Source organism: Syngnathus typhle, linkage group LG11 (genome assembly GCF_033458585.1).
Source record: "Syngnathus typhle isolate RoL2023-S1 ecotype Sweden linkage group LG11, RoL_Styp_1.0, whole genome shotgun sequence".
Taxonomy (NCBI): Eukaryota; Metazoa; Chordata; class Actinopteri; order Syngnathiformes; family Syngnathidae; genus Syngnathus; species Syngnathus typhle.
Window position 1 is genome coordinate 266,290 of NC_083748.1, and position 19,568 is coordinate 285,857.

Sequence of the window (19,568 nt, forward strand, 5' to 3'; positions counted from 1 at the left end):
AGATGGTGAAACCGTCAGGGTGCGCCGTCTGTTGTTCACTGACAGTGCGCAGCATGGAGTTTCTTGTGCGTAGAGACTGCGCGACCAGTGCGCAATTGCGCAGCTTCGAGGGAACACTGGTCCTGAGTCACAATTTCTGCCTTGTTTGTATAGAGTGTGATTCCTGATGAAAGTGTATCGGTCAGCATCCGTGATAAACACTGGCTCTGATTGGCTACCATAACGCTGCCTTAGCCAATCGCTCACTGACTTGTTACGTTAAGCCAGAAACTCCTCACTAGCCTCACGCTCGTCCATCCGGCTAGCAGCTGAAGGGGGCGCTAAATTGCCAATTCTCTACACCGATAAACAGGGATGAAACTGCTTTGCGGCGCAATATTTAGCTTTTTGGGGGGGAGCCGCCCCCACATGACATAAAATGCCACCCTGCCCATGTTGCCCACACTAAAAACTGCTACTGTGAACACGAAAAGTAAATTGGGTGTTACTTGTCAATCAAACAGCTCCGTTTGTTTCTGGCACCTTCCAAAAACTAAAATCAGGCAAATTGAAGGCAAGCGTGAGCAGCTTGACTGTAACCGGACAGACAGAGATTTCACTGGCTCCAAAATGCTGCATTTTATTGTGTGTTTGTGATGAGAATGGCTGCCCCTTTGGAAAGGGCTGACTCTGGTATCCGGTGTACCAGTCGGGCTAGTGTCTCTTCCATTTCTTCGCCCACAACGTCACGGCCACCCCGTGCAGGAAGACGGCAGCAAGAATGAGGAGGGTGCTAGACACGGGGCCGAAGGACAAGAAGGCCCCGGCAGCGTAGGCAAAGCCCAGGAGCAGGATGGTCCTGTAGCTGGCCAGCGGACGCAAGCTGACGCCAACTCGCCGCTTCCTGTCCCAGAACCGAGGGGACGCAGGAGTCCTCGCCAGGACTGCGGGGTCGGGGCTGGTCAGGTAGTGCTGACACAGGCGACCGGCAAAGTCCGTCCGCGAGCACAGCTCAGTCAAAGGGCCTTCAAACTGGGGATGCAGACCACACCCGCCGGGTTAGATGTGCATCTGCGCCCGCTCTGGACTTTTGTGTGGCGGCGATTTACTTGGGCGTTGAGCAGTGACGACATCCGGTACAAGAACCTGACCAGGAGTGCGTTCTCGTAGCTCCTGATGGGCTGCAGCTCCGGGTCACCTTGGAACTGAATGTCGAACCTGCGCAGTCCATTGATGATCTGCACGAGAGCGCAACGGTCAATGAGATGGGAGCGCGCGCAGTCAACGATGGAAGGATAAACTCAAGTGTACACCTGCATCCTTCCCAAATCAGTGAGGACCAGGCCACGCTCTCCCACGACGCAGTCAGGCAACCGCTCGGATTGGCCGTCATCCTCAAAAGATGTGGAGTTGGCCGTGAGCTGAGTCAGCTGACCCTGGTTGAGCTGCCAGATAAAGGGGGCTTGAGGGAGCAGGCGCCAGAAGCTGACCGGGCATAAAGCAGGCCCTTTGACGCACTCGGCAACCACAGCCTTCTATGCTGCGGCAAACGGGACTGAGCAGAGTCAAGTGTGCGCCGTGGGACAGACCTTGAAGACAGTGCAAAGGTTCACCAGCGCTCGGTCCAAGAACTCGTGAGTCTTGCGCAGACACTCGTTGTTCTCCTCCGCCTCGACGCCACAAAGACCAATGCTGGAGTCTGAGGACGGCGCGGTCAACCATGACAGCAAAGACTTGCTAGCCGCCGCTTGGCAGGAGCGGTCCGAGATCCGTTTGGCCGTGTGTCTGGCTTGCGCGACCACCTGGATCAATCTCACCACCTGACAAACACGAGGGTGACCGCCAGGACCAAAGTCACGGCGCTGCAAAGCTGCGACGGGACGGCGCCTCACCGCAGCCCACAGCTCGGGGCCGAACATCTGCTTGTACTGGCAGTCCTGGCCTTCCAAGGCGTACACATGACTCTTGACCCGGAACACAGCGTCGGTGGTGATGCGTTGCCGTGACGATAGGAAGCCGCCTCCCTGCCCGGGAGTCAGGTAGCCTCGCGGCTGCCGGTGATGGGGGACCAGCTCCGGCTCCAGGAACAGCTGCTCGGCTGCAAGAGCGGCTCATACGGTGAGCCCTAAAGCGCCCGCCCGCCTGATCATTTGCGCTGCCATTTGTTCGCTCATGCTGGAAGCTCACGTAGCTGACTGCTACGTGAGCCTGTCTGTCCCTGTTGTTTCACGTCCCCATTAAGCGAGTTTGGTTTAGGGCTGAAATTGATTATTTTTCTTTGACAATCAATCCAGCTATTCTGCTCCTTAATTGATAAATCTAGTTTTAAAAAATGGTTTTCATTTCCATCTCTTCCCGGTTTTGCTCGTGGCGGCACTCATCTTACCCTTGTGGATCATGTCCGCGAGGTCCGGCTGACAGAAGACTTTGGCCACTCGGAAGAGCATCAGCGCGTTCTTAGCGTTGACCAGGTCCATGCGCACGGCTCTGTTGAGGAACACCTGGAATAGTTTGGTGTAAACCAGCAGGTTCTCCTGAACAAAGGACTCCCTGCCCGTTTGCAACAAGGAAGCCGGCAGTTAGCATCGGCCGTGACGCAGATCTACGGGCGGTGCTGTGTGGCGCGGCGCAAGTCACATGACGCACCATTTGTCAGGGTCACATCGGCCGCTGTCTGCCGGCAGGTGGGTCCTCTTGTCACCAGCGTACCTCCACGGCTGGATGAAGCTCAGCCACGTTTCCAGCACCTAGCACCACGACAAGGAGGTCAGTGGCCGCGCTTGCTAGAAACCCCGAAGCCCGTGGAGACATACCGCTCGGAAGGAAGCGTCCAGAGGCCAGTGGCCGAAGCAGTGCTGCAGGAACAAGAAGAGCTTCTGCTGCACAAAACGCTGCAGCGCAACTCTGCACAGACCCACACGGCACACGTGACACACACGTCCCGCCTGACAACATGGGACACGCAGCAGGCTTTTTTGAATGAAGTGCTGAGTGCAGGCACCCGTCCGTCTCGCTTTGCCTCACAACTGACCCGCTCAGTTCTTGGCCAGATACGCCAAGCCATCCCACCTTGCTTTGTGCCGCCATCGTCAGTACACCTTTCGCCACACGAGAAGCGCGTGGCGCGAGCTTGCTTGCCAAAACGGACGGACGGACAGACCTCGACGAGGGTCGGCGCAAGCAAGCAAGCCTACCTCTTAAACTCCTCCAAGGGGCCGGCCTGGGCATGCGAGTGGGTCGGGGAGGCCAACGGCTGCTCCGGCTTCAGGCTGTTGGAGAAGGCGTGCAGGTGTTTGACCAGCAGACGCACGGCCAAGACGTGCTCCTCGCTCGGACTGAATGGTTCCTACGAGGCAAGCGGACCAAAGTCAGGCTGTGCTCCGCAACGCCCGTTGTCCCGTCGCCACGCAGCCAGTAGCCACACTTCCGAGCCCAGTGCAGCCAATTGAGCAGCAAAGGCTGTGCGCTGGAGAACGGAGGTCCCGCATAATCCAACTTTGGGGAGCAGCTTTGGGGAGGGGAGGAGCGGGTCGTCCAGTGCTGGGCTTGATTAGTCCAGCTTGACTTTGTGTGGAACTCAAATACAAGACGACAAAAGTGTTTTTCTCCTCTCTTCAAGGCGGGACCTCAGCGCTCCACGACAGGCCACAGCATCTCTTAAACTCAAGCACCAGCAAATGCCACACCCCAAACTGTATTCTCTCCAAGTTAGGAATGCACGCGGACAAGGCCTTTTTGCACATGTTGTCAGCGTTTGCTTTCCATACCACTGCAGCCAGACAAAGTCATAAGCTAAAGCACATTCAAGCCAGCAAGAGTACTTGGGAGGAGCTGGAGTTCCAAAGGTAAGGAAACGAGGCCATGTCTCTAACAAGTGCTCCGACCGAGCAGGACCTTCAGGTCTCTGCCAAGTACCCCTAAGCAGTAGCAGAGGTGACGGCGCAGCGGGCGGGCGCAAGAAGGTTTAAGTACTTGGTAGGTGTGGAGGCTCCCCGGGCCTGGCGGGATATGCGGTTGGCACGGCATGCTGGACATACTGAGGCGGTACTGAAGCAGCGCCAGCTGTTGACCCGTAAACCACCGACCAAGAGAGGGGGAGGGGAACAGCACAAAGAGTAACCAAAGAAGGAGAAAAAGGTGCATCAGTCAGGAGGAAGGTGACAACCAGAGGAGAACAAAGAGGAGACACCAACAGATGAAAAATATAGCATGAGAAAGAAGAGAGATAATCAATTACTGACTGCCACACATTTTTCTTCTCCTGGTTTTTCACCCACAAGACCACGCACACAACAATGGACCATTCGCGTGGGTCAATGATCCCCATCTCTTGTGTTTCAACTCCCATCATAACATTTAGAGGAGCACTGAAATGAGACAACGCTGGAAAACTGTCACATTCGCTCATCGCATGAAGTCTCACGCCGACATTCAATCAAAAACCCTCAAGTAAACCTGACGACAGAAACTTTTCAAGCCATCCAACGAGAAAGGTTCCATGCATGTTACTTTCACGGCTTAGACACGGAGAGACACAGTAGCGGCATTTTATTTAACAAATCCAGTTTGTCATTGAGGACTTTTTCATACTGTAGTTTTTGTTTTGTCTTCGTCGGCACCGTTTTGTTGTCGAAAGAAGCCTCAGCATGACCTCTGGCCAACCTTTGAACTACACGTTCGGCGCAGCATGCAAAGAGGCCAAGCGGCCAGACGTAACGTTGGCACCCGGGGGTGGGGGCTACGAGCCCGCCCGCCGGCGCTCCCGGCTACTACTTGGCCTCGCTTGTGGGATGCATGGCAATGGGCACAAGGCCGTCAGCAGCGCACGCAAGAAAGACGTACGCAGGCAGGAAGGAAGGAAGGCGGGGGTCAAAGTGACGAGTCCCCTTTGGTGGAGCTCAAGCTACCTCAAGAGGCAGGTGAGGACGAGCAATGGGACTCTTGGAGCCAGTTGCTGCTCTTACCTTCACCTGGGGCAACTGCAGCTTCTGGTACATCTTTAAAGAATAGTGATGCAGCCACACCTCTACCAGCATCTGTGGCACATGCGCACGCCAACACACATTTTCAGGAGTCCCGTTTTGTCCAGCGGCTGCTCTGGGTAAAGGCGACGCACCTGCAGCAGCGTTTCAGACCTCCAGATTTCCTGGGCAGCGGGGTCTGCGTTGACGGAAGGCTGAAGGAAGATGTGATGCTTCAGCAGACTGGGACTGTGAAGGCCGTGTCCCACCAGCGAGATGTTGGCCGACCTGTGCACGCGTTGAAGAGAGCACTTGACACCACAAGCTTTACGCATGCATGCTGTGAGACAATCAGGCGCAACGTGCCTCTGAGCCGGCGTGCTGACGGAGCCCTTGCTGTCTGAAAAGGGTGAAGGGGGCACGCTTCCTTCGATAGGCAGGAAGTACTTGAGGTACATGTCCGCCAGCACAAAGTAGGCGCTGTCAGTAGTCCCGACATGTTGGCTCCCAGGCAAGTTCTGGAACGTCATCCAAACTTAACACAATTGCGCGCACGCACACACACACACACACACACACACACACACCTCTCACCTTAGGCGTAATAAGGCAGGAGGCAAAGTAGAAGATGAAGAACTCAAACGGATCTGCACTACATTGAGGAATAAGTTCAAGGGGCGCGTGAGAGCTGAGCATCAAGCGGCGAGAAGGATACTCAGTGCCATGTTGAGAGTCAGTATGCCAGACATGGGAAAGTGTGGTCGGTTGTGAAAGAGCGGACAGTCGGGAAGGACACCTTCCTGGATGGACGTCTTCACCGGCGCCTGCGTGTGCAAACCAAGGACAGAGCACGCCATTTGCTACAGTAATCCCTACATTGCGCTTTGGTTATTCAAAATAAACCTTCTAAATTGAGGAATTATGGCACAAAAGTTGCCCACGTGCCAGCAGAAGACAGGGAGTGTCCACACAATTGCAGTATGTACACTTACGTACGTTTTTATTTTAAAAAGTTGTTATAATAATAACAGTTCTAAAAACATATTTACATTCTTGTACCCTGTTATAAAAAATATATAATAAACGAGTTCTAAATTTCTAAGTTCTAATTTACAGTGTGTAACGGCAACACCGATGCGTCGGCGCACGTGTCGAGCTCAGAGCGAAGCCCGTGTCGGTGCGTGTATCGCGTATCGAAAGTCACGTGACCGAAACAGCAGCAGTATCGCCTGTCAAGGAAGCACGCCTAAGCTCTGTTAAAGGAAGCCGGTCAACGGGATGGATCTGCCAAAACAATATAAGATCTTTTGCGGTTGATCCTCGAAGTTATCAAGAATTATGGAGCAGCACCAAGTCCAGGGATGAGAATCTTCCGCGGATTTCCGTGTTTTTTTCCGTCGGGAGTATATTTTCGTGAATCGTGTAGATCTGTTGAGAAAATTGTTTTTATATATGGGGAGCGGCTGGCAGCAGCATTGCGACAACAGCCGCCTTATTTTTGGCAGCATTTTGGCGCTACTTTCGTTACATCATTAGCCTACTCATTTGCCTAATTAGCAAAAGTTTTAACCAGCATGGCAAAGGTTTTTGAGAAAAAAGACGAGGATCGTGCCAGGGAAATAGACAAGTCGAACGGGATCAGGAACTGCTTCAGATGGGCATGGGTCGAGAGCAGCGTCATTTTACAACTCGGAACACAAAGACGCTCTTAAAGCAATGCTACAGTGAGCGCCCGGCGCGCTGCAGTTGCGCGATCGGACAAAATTAAGCTTCCTGTGCACTTAAGTCCACTTGAATTTTGGAAAGTACGTACATCAGGAGTTTAAAAATATTTTCTAAATTTCAGCGACGACTCTGTCACAATAATGCAACCAGCGTGGTGCAGTTGCGCGGTCAGCAACGCGCTACGGTTGCGCGTTCGGCGGTGCACTGCAGTTGTGCGATCGGACCAAAATGTGCAAATGAAACAATGCTTAGTCTTGGAACGGATTAAAAAAAAATCCATTATTCGTAGTGGGAAAAATAGATTCGGAATTCGACCGATTCGCTTCTCGAACCGCCTTCTGGAACGGATTGTGGTCGAAAACCGAGGCGCGACTGTATTATATTCACCTTGGTAGCCCACCAAGCAGGAATATTTTTTAACAAAACTGTTGATATCGAGTGATGAAATTAATGGTTTTGGGCTTGCTATACTGCCAAAATCCAGGAGTTTCCAAGGAGCTTTTCCCCTGAGACCCCTACGGAGCGTTGCCCCTGGCCCCCTGCGGCCCCCAATGGGAGCCTGTGGGCCCCCAATGTGGCCCTGGGCCGGGCCCTGGCCCCCTGCGGCAAGCGGGGGGGGGGGGTGTCATGTGGCCCCCAGACCCCGGCTACTTTTCAGTGGCTTTTTTCATTTGCCGTTCTCATCCCTGCAAGTCAATCAAGACCCATTAGACTGCATTCCAGCTTCATCTGTGCAGTGTGAGCGGGTGTTTTCAATGGCTGGAGACATTGTGTCCAAAAAAGCGCAAATTTCAAAACATTGGAAAAACTAAATAAAAATTTGTAAACAAATCCCAGTGCACAAGCATTCTCTTTCACAACACGTTCACTTAGATTTTCATGTTATGATACATGTTTACATTATTGATTGACTAACAAAAAAATATTTTAAATTGAAATGAATATGTGAAAGAATACAATATAAAATATAATTACTTAAATTAATTAATGTATATACTAGGTCATCAAATCTGAATCAGTTGAGTCTGTCAACTCGGTTGCCTGTAAGTATTTATAAGGTCCAGCAGGTGTCAGCACTCAGTATCACAGTAGCGACACAGTATCAATAGTTTGGCAATGTGTCAAAACGCTTCACGACGCCTCATCGACCCATCACTAGTATGTACACTTGTTATAAAAAAGTTGTAATAATAAGAGTTCTAAAAACATACAACATACTTTAGCTACATATACACGTCACAATGTATAATATTTATATTATACATTATTTTTTGGATGTTATTTATACCAGTGATCCCCAACCTTTTTTGCGCCACAGATCAGTTATGTATCAGGAATATTTTCGCGGACCGGCCTTTATATAAATAAATAATACATTTAAATAAATAATACATTTATAACATAAATACGATGAAATAAAATGATACGACTGGCATAAAAACAAGTACAAACGATATCAAAATAAAACTCACCATTACGTTGAATTATTGGGGGCACGGAGCTTGTTTCTCAGAAACGAGAAGGTCCCATCTAGGTGTAATCGGAGACAATGACACTCGAAGTGTTTAAGGTTTGTCTTTTAATGCAGGATGCTTGGTCTCCATGTGCCGAAGCAGTTTTGAAGGCTTCATTGCCTTGTTAGCTAGCCTGTTGCCACATATTATACAGTTTAAGTAGGACTCCAGAAATGTTCTTTTAAATGCAGATTTCCTTTTCTTAGAAGTCGTAGCCTCTTCTTCTTCCGTCTCCTCATTGGGCTTTTTTCCCTTTCTGAAAAAGCTTTCCAAACATCTGTTTCTTGCTCATTTTTACTTGCTCCGCGGGCTCGCGACATGTCACGTGACCGAGACGAGCGTCTTGACCTGAACCGACGGATGTAATTGGGAGAGAATCGCCAATTCTTTTTATATTTTTTAAAATAAATGCTTACTCATTTTTTCTAGCTTTGCGGGCTCGGCTGGGGAAACACGTCACGTGACCGGGACGACCGTCTTGACCTGAATTAATTGATCGTCGATAAAAAAAAAAATATATACATATATATATTTTTTTTCTGTGCAGCTTGGCAGCCCGGTACCAAGTGAGGCCTGGTGTTGGGGACCACTGATTTATACTAAGTATTAATATAGTATTTACAGGTTTGAAACTGTAACAAATGGGGTACCAAGGTCCGCGGCCCGGTAGTTGGGGACCACTGATTTATACTAAGTATTAATATACTATTTACATGTTTGAAATTATTATTTAATGTTCTAATGATAACATATGCACTTATATGGTTTAATATACAAGTTTGATAGACAAACTATGCATATTTGGTAAAAAAAAAAAAAAAAGGGTGACACGACTTCGCGGATTTTCACATATCGCGGGTGGTCTTGGAACCAATTATCCGCAATAAACGAGGGATTACTGTACTTCCAAAAAAACCATCCAAAACAAGCGGGCAGACGGACCGGCCACAGAGCCACCCAACAAGCCACGACGAAAGTCTTACCGGCAGATAATTGACGGGCACTTCATATTTGTATTCCTCTGCTTGAAGTTTGTAGACCAGTTTCATCATGGGCCCACTGGGGAAGGCAAGCAGAAGCTCCTCATCCGTGTACGCACACATTGCCATCAAATGCGGAAGGGATGAGTCACCTAGGCTTCAAGAAGTCCACAATTGGTGCAAAGTCGCCGCATCGCGAATGGAGAAGGCGAAGTTTCCATCCTCCCAGGATGCCGTCCAGACTTCCAAAGACGCTCTCCACCAGCCAGGAGAAGATGGCGTGCAGCTCCTGAAACAGCCGGCAAAGCAAAACAACAACTCCATTGCTTCTCGTGTAAAGGGACTTTTTGTTTGCCCACTGAGAGCGGAAAAGGCAATCTGCTGGGATAAGCACACACATCTTTTTGCTCGCCACTCGGGAGCGCATTGGTTCGGTGTGAGCAAATATGCCGGCCGGTGGCAGTGCATTTGCTTTTCACTGCCGTTCGGAGCTAGACGCCCGAGGCTGACTCTTCCGACCGGCTCCTCCTGCCAAAGCTTTGACGGCCTGACTTCTTTAGCAACCCTCAAGTTGAAAACGACATTGAAAAGCCACGCAGTGTGGCATTTGGGCTCCTTTTTTACGATAGCTCTGCCTCCGCTCCTTCTCAAAACTACTTACGTAAATTCCGGACTATAAGCCGCGCCTTTTTTCCAAAATTTTGAACCCTGCGGCTTATAGTCAGGTGTGGCTTATATAAGGATTTTTTTCGTGATGACTTGGTCACTTTTATACACTGCGGTATCTTGAAGAAAAAAACAACAAAAATACTATTGTGAAACACTACTATGGCTGCTGCTTATTCTGGCTGTGTTGCTTGTGACTATTATGATCTTTAGTAGGAATGCACGCTAGGTGAACTGCGTCAAAGGGCTCTAAACCCTTTCTCTTACTCTGCCATATGAGTCAGAGATTACACAAATCAGTGGCGCTGTTTGGACCATCTGCATTGTATTAAAACCCAATCAATCAGCATTTAAATTCAATTCTTCTGACATTTTGCTTACCAAAAACAAGTTGTAATGAACGTGAACTTTTAATGCATTTTATTCAGAAGGTTACTTTGAACCCCGAGGCTTAAATGGCGGTGCGGTGTATTTATGGATTTTTACGGCCTCCAGGGGGCGCTCTATCAGGAAGCAAGAGCAAGACAGACAAAGAAGAGATAATGCGCCGAAGACGTGCTAGTTTGTGTTTTGAACATTTCGCGGATCACGCACACACCCTCATCATGGAAAACACACGAAGAAATGCATTTGATGCAGCTTTTAAGTTAAAAGCAATCGATTTGGCTGTCAAAGAGGGAAATAGATCTTAAATGGCGGCGCGGCGCATCGTATTTATGGATTTTTATAGCCTACAGGGGGCGCTCTAGCAAGGAGCAAGAGCGAGACAGATGAAGAAGAGATAATGCGCCAAAGAAGACGTGCTAGTTTGTGTTTTGATAGGCGAATAGTGCCGTATAATTCACACAAAGAAGAGAAAGAACGAGATCAAGACGGACATTACTGAAAGGAAGCGTTTATACGTACACAAACCGTCATTATGCGGGACAAAAGAAAGGCATATGATGCCACTTTTAAGCTAAAGGCAGTCAATGTTGATGACAGTGTGTTGAGTCACCCTTTTCTTTATTTCGTGGTCCCGTCTATTCTGGAGCTATACGTGTCGCTCGGTAGTTTAATGTAATTTGGCGCTTCGTGCATGAATAAAATTAGCATGAACAGACCCTCATCACACTCGAAGAAATCCATAAAAGCGACGACGAAAGAGAGACTGAGAAAGTGTGAGGCGAAGGATATCTAACGCCATTCCAATCGGACGCTGAGGAGGAAGACTTCGATGGTTTCAGTGCACAGGAGGAAGATGAAGACGATGAAGCTTTTTCTTTACTTTTACTGGTATGTTTTTTAACGAGCCCTGTTGGTGCTATACTACTGTGTTGCTGCTGTGGTACCGCCGCGTCTCAGTGACTTTTACCGGGTATGTTTTTTTTAAATCCAGCCCTATTAGTCTTGTGTTACTTCCGTGTTGCTGCGGTATTACTGCCGCGTCACGGGCAGTGTTTGGAAAGAAATGTTAAGGTATGTTATTAAAAGCTTTCTGTGTCCAGTCTTTCTTTGTTAATAACTCGCGTGCATACTTCCGTGTTGCTGCGGTACTACTGCTGCGCTACAGGCAATGTTTAGAAAGACAAGTATGTTATTAAAACTTTAAAAAGGCTTTCTGTGAACGGTCTTTCTTTGTAAAAAAATGCGTGTGCACGTGCGGCTTATAGTCCGGTGCGGCTTATACAAGAAAAAAACTAAAATTTTAGCTGGTGCGGCTTATAGTCCGGAATTTACGGTATGTACATTAGACTACATCCGAAGCGTCTCTTCTTCCTTTTGGAGAGCTTACGATCGGGCAGCATTTTTGTGTCAGAGGTGGTCAACCGTGGACGTGAAAAATACGCTCCGAGTGCCAACCGGTTCTCAGAGAGTGTTCAGAAACGCAGACCATTGCTCGAATTTGCCGTCGGATTATTCAGAGGGCACCAAAGAACGAGTTCTGGCACATGCCCTCAGTGCTCCGGCCGGGGACACTGTGCTGGTTGTGTTCGCGCCAGTGCTGGTTGGGTTCTCAAAGGAAAGGCAGCGCAACGCACTCCCTTCTCTCTCGACACAGCCGTTCATGTCCGAAGTGTGCACGGCGTCATAAGAAATTTCCCATTGTCCCACGTTTTGTGAATGGAGCTCTGCGTTGGGATGAACCAGAGCACCCGACACACACAATAGGACCCAAACTGTCAAATGACAGACTTGTTTGAATCTTTATACGTGGGGATCTATTGGTAAGATTTGAAAAAGCCTTTTGAGTGTCGCCAGCCAAAGAGGTAAGCTTGCGAATATCAAACGACCGGTTTCACCACTGCACCAACGGCCAGAAAAGGTCACGTATAGAGTGCCTTTTTGCATTCGTACCTTTGCATGATAATCATCAATGATCTTGATGAGGTCCTGGCATCGCTGAGCCAAAGTCTTGTTGGGTGAGTCCACTTTGAGGTTGGCCTAAAAGCAGCACACGAGCCTTAACTTCTTGCAATCAATCAAACAGCCAATCTGTCAAATCAATAGGGCCTCACCAGGAGGCAGCCAGGTTGCTGTAAGCTTGAAGCTGCCATCAAATAGAAGCTGGAACCCCAGTGGCTCTTCCAAAGCCTCCTTCCCTCCTGAATCAATCGCGCAGCACAGACAATGACTGGTCGCCGGGCGACATCAGGAGAGAGTGAGGCAAACAATGACCGACTTCTGAATAAAGCGTGACGAATAACACGCAATTTGGGAGCACCGAGAAAATCGAGCCCAGATTCAAACTCGGAACTGTGAGGCAAACAAGCTAACCACGGTTTCTTCACCCCTGTAAGGCTTTGTAATAACTTCAGCACATTTCAATAAAACATTTTCGACAGGCCGCAAATGAGTATTTTCTTTTCAATTGGTTCAAGTCAACTATTGGTGTTTTGGATCAGACTCTGGGACATCAGACTCCAGCTAGCTAGCTTGGCGGACATAAATAACCCACAATGCACACACCACATAATTGCAAACTGAACGCTGTCCCAGTGACTGACCTTCGTTCCAGATGCCCGCACAGATTTAAAACGAAAAATGTTGGGCCGATTTTCTTGTCGTTCAAGTCATCTATCGGTGTTTTGGATCAGACTCTGGGATGTCAGACTATAGTAGTTAGCTTAGCTTGGCGAGCACAAATAACCCACAATTCGCACACCACATAATTGCAAACTGAACGCTAGCCCAGTGACTGACCTTCGTTCCAGATGCCTGCACAGATTTAAAACGAAAAACGCTGGACCGATTTTCTTGTCGTGTATTCAAGTCAAGCTTAGGTTTGTTTGAGGGTACTTTCCTCTCTCCCGCTCGCCTGCCTGACGTCACCGCTTCCACTTTCTTTTTCTTATATTAACTGTGCTGGCGTCCCACCAAATTACGGCCTCTGCCGCCACCTGCCGCTCACGCGACAAATATCGCACCAAGTCCTTAGCTAACAAAAATACATTAGTACGTGCAACTAGAATCTAGTAACTAGAATGTAATTTCTGGAGAAATTGCGTGTGAAGGCGAAGACTTTGAATAATTTCTTGGGGAATGCTGCCGAATGATGTTGAAACGATTTTAATTAATTGAGAAATGTAGAAAATAGAAGTGTAAAACGACATTATGGAGAATTTGTGGTTAATTTCAAATTTTTGGTAAGTGGGAAGTTGTGGAATAGGTAGGAAAATGATGAACAGTTGAAAGTTGGAACGGGTTGAATTGGGTGAGAGATGTAAAAATTAGAGTTGAAAAACGAAATTTTTGAGAATTTGGCTCAAATTTCAAAATTGATAATTTTGAATTTTTGACAAGTGGAAAGTTGTGGAATAAGTAGGAAAAAGATGAACAGTTGAAAGTTGGAACGGGTTGAATCGGTTAAAAAATGTAGAAGTTAGAGCAAATGTTGAATGCCTCATAGAGAATGAATGGGAATTTTTTTTAAAAATTGCTCCAAAAATTTTTGATATTTCGAACAAAACGAAAACTACAGGTTCAAGAGGTTAACTTTGTTGTTCGAAAGTTGAAACGGGTTGAATCGGACAAAAATTAGAGCAAATGTTAAATTTAGGTCACTTCTGGTTTCATTTAGGGCAGTGGTTCCCAACCAACGGGCCGCGGACCGGTACCGGTACGTGGGTCACTTGGTACCGGGCCGCCAAGCCGCACAGAATTTTTTTTTTTTTTTTATCGACGATCAATTAATTCAGGTCAAGATACTCGTCCCGGTCAAGTGACATGTTTCCCCAGTCGAGCCCGCAAAGCAAATATGTGGCGACAGGCTAACTAACCAGGCAATGAGGCATTCAAAACTGCTTCAACACATGGAGACCAAGCATCCTGCAATAAAAGACAAACCTTAATCACTTCGGGTGTCATTGTCTCCGATTACCTCTAGATGGGACCGGCTTGTTTCTGAGAAACAAACTCAGTGCTCCCACTAATTCAACGTAATGGTGAGTTTTATTTTTGTCATTTGTACTTGTTTTTATGTCAGTCGTATCATTTTATTTCATCATATTTGTATATTTATTATAAATGTATTATTTATTTATTTATTTATATAAATGTATTATTTATTTATATAAATGCCGGTCCGCGAAAATATTTCTGACATGTAACCGGTCCGTGGCGCAAAAAAGGTTGGGGACCACTGATTTAGGGCACTTCTTGTTTAATTTAGTGCATTTCCGGTTTAGCTGAGGTCACTTCCGTTTTATTTGGAGGTCACTTCTGGTTTACCTGAGGTCACTTCCGGTTTTATTGGGGTCACTTCCGGTTTAATTTGGAGCACTTCCAGTTCATTCTGGGTTCATTGGGGGCACTTCAGGGTCAATCCAAGATGGCCACCACACTGGAAGTGGTGGTCAAGGGTTGAATTGTGTAAGCATAGTGGAAGTGGGGGTGAATATGGCAAGTATAAGGTGAACAAAGTGAATAGAGTTGGAATGGGTTGAATCGGTTGAAAAATGTTGAAATAAGAAGGGAAAAACTAAATTTAGGGAAAATTTGGTGTGAATTTTTAATTTTTGGTAAGTGGGAAGGTGTGGAATAGGTAGGCAAAAGATGAACAGTTGAAAGTTGGAACGAGTTCAATCGGTTGAAAAATGTAGAAGTTAGAGCAAATGTTCAATCCACTTAGAGAATGAATGGGAATTTTAAAAAAATTGCGCCAAATTTTTTTGAAATTTAGAACAAAACAAAAAACTACGGGTTCAAGAGGTTCACTTTGGAGTTCACAAGTTAAAAAGAGTTGAATCGGACAAAAAGTGTCAAAGTTAGAGCAAATGTCAAGTCAAAGTCAAAGTCAGCTTTATTGTCAATCTCTTCACATGTCAAGACACACAAAGAAACCGAAATGACGTTTTCTCTATCCCACGGTGACGAGACATATTACACGATAGACATACAAGTAAATGACACAATATAAAACCAAGAAGGCACAAACAATAAATAATAAGAATGATGAATATATAATAAATAAATAAATAAATAAATAAATAAATAAATAAATAAATAAATAAATAAATAAATAAATAAATAAATAAATAAATAAATAAATAAATAAATAAATAAATAAATAAATAAATAAATAAATAAATAAGTAAATAAGTAAGTAAGTAAGTAAGTAAGTAAGTAAGTAAGTAAGTAAGTAAGTAAATAAATAAATAAATAAATAAATAAATAAATAAATAAATAAATAAATAAATAAATAAATAAATAAATAAAAGGAGCAAAACGGAGCAAGTGTGCATGTCAGAATATAGCGCAAAAGTACAGGACGCTACGCAGAAGGGGTGAGAGAGTTCAGGATCCTAACAGCCTGGAGTATGAAGCTGTTGTTGAGTCTGGTGGTGCGGGAGCGCAGGCTCCTATACCTCTTCCCAGAGGGCAGAAGCTCAAACAAAGAGTGAGCGGGGTGACTCACATCACTCACAATCGTGGTCGCCTTGCGGGTGAGATGGGAGATGTAAATGTCTTTCAAGGAGGGGAGTGAAGCACCAATAATCTTACCAGCCGTGTTCACTATGCGCTGCAGGGCCTTCAAGTTGTAGTCAGTGCAGCCGCCACCCCAAACAGCAACACAGCTGGAGAGGACGCTCTCAATGGTGCCACGGTAAAAAGTAGTCATGACGGCCGGAGGAGCGCTCGCTCGCCTGAGTTTCCGCAGGAAGTACAGGCGGCGCTGGGCCTTCTTTGCCAGTGATGCGGTGTTGGTGGACCAGGAGAGATCCTCACTGATGTGCACCCCCAGGAACTTGGCGCTGCTCACTCTCTCCACCACAGCACCGTCTATGGTCAGCGGCAGGTGTTGGGTGTGACCCTTCCGGAAGTCCACAACAATCTCCTTGGTCTTGTCGACGTTCAGCAGGAGGTTGTTGTCCCTGCACCACGTGGTCAGAAGGTCAACCTCCAGCCAGTCATGTGTCAGGAGGGTGAAGAGTAGCAGACTGAGCACACAGCCTTGGGGGGCCCCCGTGCTCAGCGTGATGCTGGCGGAGATCTTGTCGCCAACACGTACGACCTGTGGCCTCTGACAGAGGAAGTCCAGTAGCCAATTGCAGAGGTAGGTACTGAGGCCCAGCTTGTCAAGTTTGCTGATGAGACGTTGTGGCACAATGGTGTTGAAGGCAGAACTGAAGTCCACAAACAGCAATCTCACATACGAGTCCCTTCTCTCCAGGTGGGTTTGGGCCGAGTGGAGGGCAGAGCAGATGGCATCCTCAGAGGACCGCTTGGCTCGGTACGCAAACTGGAAGGGGTCAAGGGTGGGGGGGAGAACGGAACGGATGTGCTCCATGACAAGCCGCTCAAAGCACTTCATGATGATGGGCGTAAGTGCCACGGGGCGGTAGTCATTGAAGCAGGACGGAGCAGGTTTCTTCGGCACAGGTACGATGGTGGCAGCTTTGAAACACGACGGGACAATGGCCTGCTGCAGGAAAGTGTTAAAGATGTCTGTGAAGACATCCGTCAGCTCACCAGCGCAGTCCTTCAGCGCTCGACCCGGGATGACGTCAGGGCCCGCCGCCTCACGGATGTTGATAGCGGCAAGCACCCTCCTCAAGCTGTCGGCGTAGAGGCACAGGGGCAGCTCGTGTGAAGGGGGAGTGGCCTTCAGCGGGCAAGTGCTGTTCTGAGCGTCGAAGCGAGCAAAGAAGCGGTTAAGGTCATTGAGCAGACGGACGTCCCCTTCACAGGCTCCGTGCGTCTCTGCTGTCCTTGAAGTGGGCGGTAATTTTGCACGAGAACGCCCTCTGCTTCTTTGATGCCCCGGGACAGGTCGGCCCTCGCAGTCCTCAAGCCAGTCTCATCCCCCGCTCTAAAGGCTTTGTCCCTGGCCCTCAGCAGCCTGAAGACAGCCCCCGTCAGCCATGGCTTCCGGTTAGCCCGAGTGACAATGGATTTTGAGTGAGTCACATCATCAATGCACTTCCTGATGTAGAAGGAAGTATACTCCTCAATGTCTGTCCGATCGTCGCATGTGGCAGCCCTCCTAAACATGTCCCAGTCAGTAGGGCCAAAGCAGTCACGAAGCGCCTCAGAGGCACCCTCAGGCCACACCCGTACCCGCTTTCGAACCGGTCTGGATGCTCTCACCATTTGTCTGTATGCAGGCAAAAGCATAAGTGATATGGTCAGAAAGTCCAAGATGGGGTAGGGGTGTGGCTTTGAAGGCTCCTTTATGCGAAGAGTAGACCAGGTCTAGGAACCTGTCGCCACGTGTCGGAAAATTAACATGCTGGTGAAGCCTTGGAAAAACAGACTTCAGGTTAGCATGATTAAAATCCCCAGCAAAGATGGTGAAACCGTTAGGGTGCGCTGTCTGTTGTTCACTGACAGCCTGGTACAGTTCACTAAGAGCCGCGATCCTGTCGCCTTCAATGTTGGAAGGCGGCACGTAAACCGCAACCAGCAGAATCGCGGTAAATTTCCTTGGCAGGTAAAAAGGACGGCACTTAATGATCACAAACTCTGCCAGTGGCGAGCAGTGCTTGCATACCACTACAGAGTCCCAGCACCATTTGTCACGGATGTAGACGCATATTCCACCTCCACGAGATTTCCCCCCTTGTACAATGGCCCGGTCCACCCGATAGCACGCTAGCCGCTCCAGATGTACGGCAGAGTCCGGAATGTTGACGGTCAACCAAGTCTCAGTGAACACGAGCACACAGCAGTCCGGTTTGTAGATCACAGCAAGCGAATGTAATCCATTTTGTTGTCCAGCGATCGAACATTCGCCAGAAGAATGGAAGGCACGGCCGGGCGAGCAGGGTTGGCCGCCAGCCTGGCCCGGACGCCCCCGTGCTTGCCCCTCTTCAGCCTCCTCGCACACCGCTTTCGACGCTTCCCCACCGAGGGAGGAATAGCAGACGAGCCCGGGGACGCTTCAGGACGTAGCAGTCCGAGCTCCTTTAATGTCCCTGCATCAAAGTCCAGAACTCGACAAAACTCGCTCTCGCCGATGTCAAGCAGAACCTGCCTGCCGTACTTGTAGCACGACTCAGTACGACGAGACGAACAAAAAAAACTGCCGGACAAACACTCATTAGACGGACAAAACACCATTTGGGCGGGACAGAGAGAGGTCGCTGCGTATGCACACGCCGCCATCTTGGAAAAAATGTTGAATCCCCATAGGAAAGGAATGAGAATTGAAAAAAAATTGCGGCAAAAAGTTTTGAAATTTGGAATGAAACGAAAACTACGGGTTCAAGAGGTTCATTTTGGAGTCCAAAAGTTGAAACAGGTCGAATTGGACAAAATGGTAAAAGTTAGAGCAAATGTTGAATGCCCCATAGAGAATGAATGGGGATTTAAAAGAAAATTGCGCCCAAAATATTTGAAATTTGGAACAAAACAAAAACTACGGGTTTAATAGGTTCACTTGTGTAATTTGGGTCACTTATGGTTTTATTTTGGTTACTTCTGGTTGAAATAAGGTCACTTCCGGTTTATTTGGGGCACTTCTGGTTTGTTTAGGGCCACTTCCGGTTTAGCTGAGGTCACTTTTGGTTTATTTGGAGTCAGTTCTGGTTTAAAAAGTCACTTCTGTTTTTTTTTGGTGCACTTCCAGTTTGTTTGGAGTCACTTTCGGTTTAGTTGAGGTCACTTCCGGTTAATTGGGGCACTTCTGGTTTAATTTAGGTCACTTCCGGTTTAGGGGGGGTCACTTCTGGTTTATTTGGGATCACTTTCGGTTTAAAAAGGTCACTTCTGGTATATTTGGGGCACTTCCGGTTTAATTTGCGGCACTTCCAGTTTCATTTAGGGCACTTCCAGTTTCGCTGAGGTCACTTCCAGTTTGTTTGGGGTCATTTCCCACTGTTTAAAAAGGTCACTTTCGGTTTATTTGGGGCACTTCCTGTTTGTTTGGAGTCACTTAGTTGAGGCCACTTCTGGGGAACTCCCGGTTTAATTTAGGCGACTTCCGGTTTAGCTGAGGTCACTTACGTTTTTTTGGGGGTCACTTCCGGTTTAAAAAGGTCACATCCGGTTTATTTGGGCACTTCCGGTTTAAATTAGGTCACTTACGGTTTATTTGCATCACTTACGGTTTAATTTAGGTCACTTACGGTTTATTTGGGTAAGTTCCGGTTTGATTCGGGGCACTTCCGGTTTTATGTCACCTCCGGTTTATTTTGAGTCACTTTTGGTTTAAAATGGTAACTTCCGGTTCATTTGGGCCACTCCCGGTTTAATATAGGTCACTTCCGGTTTGATTTGGGACACTTCCGGTTCACTTTGAGGTCACTTCAGTGATCTTGGAT

The 19,568-nt window shown here is 47.8% G+C and overlaps 1 protein-coding gene across 9 annotated transcripts; it reads right to left on the reverse strand.

Moving 5' to 3' along the window:
* Positions 1-603: 603 nt before the first annotated feature.
* On the reverse strand, positions 604-13,168 carry smpd4 (sphingomyelin phosphodiesterase 4). 9 transcript variants are annotated; one of them, XM_061290506.1, is made up of 20 exons: positions 13,009-13,168; positions 12,324-12,410; positions 12,163-12,249; positions 9,312-9,448; positions 9,163-9,238; positions 5,656-5,764; positions 5,535-5,587; positions 5,307-5,458; positions 5,096-5,228; positions 4,944-5,015; positions 3,952-4,041; positions 3,174-3,325; positions 2,793-2,883; positions 2,626-2,726; positions 2,366-2,529; positions 1,872-2,077; positions 1,569-1,799; positions 1,293-1,424; positions 1,089-1,217; positions 604-1,011 (listed from the first exon to the last, which is right to left on the reverse strand). In XM_061290506.1, exons 2-20 carry the CDS (start codon positions 12,360-12,362, stop codon positions 694-696), a joined length of 2,472 nt encoding a protein of 823 aa, XP_061146490.1. In that variant the 5' UTR covers positions 12,363-12,410; positions 13,009-13,168; the 3' UTR covers positions 604-693. The 9 variants fall into 9 exon arrangements, with proteins under 9 accessions (XP_061146490.1, XP_061146487.1, XP_061146495.1 ...); XM_061290503.1 differs by adding an exon at positions 12,813-12,905 and having other exon boundaries at positions 1,569-2,077; positions 13,009-13,165; XM_061290511.1 differs by lacking the exon at positions 3,952-4,041.
* Between the last annotated feature and the right edge of the window lie 6,400 nt (positions 13,169-19,568).

Bases quoted from the DNA above. Each gene is read 5' to 3' on its own strand.
- smpd4 (XM_061290502.1), bottom strand. From the start codon at position 12,362: ATGGCAGCTTCAAGCTTACAGCAACCTGGCTGCCTCCTG. The intron at 2,078-2,365 runs GTAAGATGAGTG...CCGCTCTTGCAG, and splicing joins CGCGGACATGATCCACAAGG to CCGAGCAGCTGTTCCTGGAG. The intron at 1,425-1,568 runs GTCTGTCCCACG...TTTATCTGGCAG, and splicing joins ACCTTTGCACTGTCTTCAAG to CTCAACCAGGGTCAGCTGAC.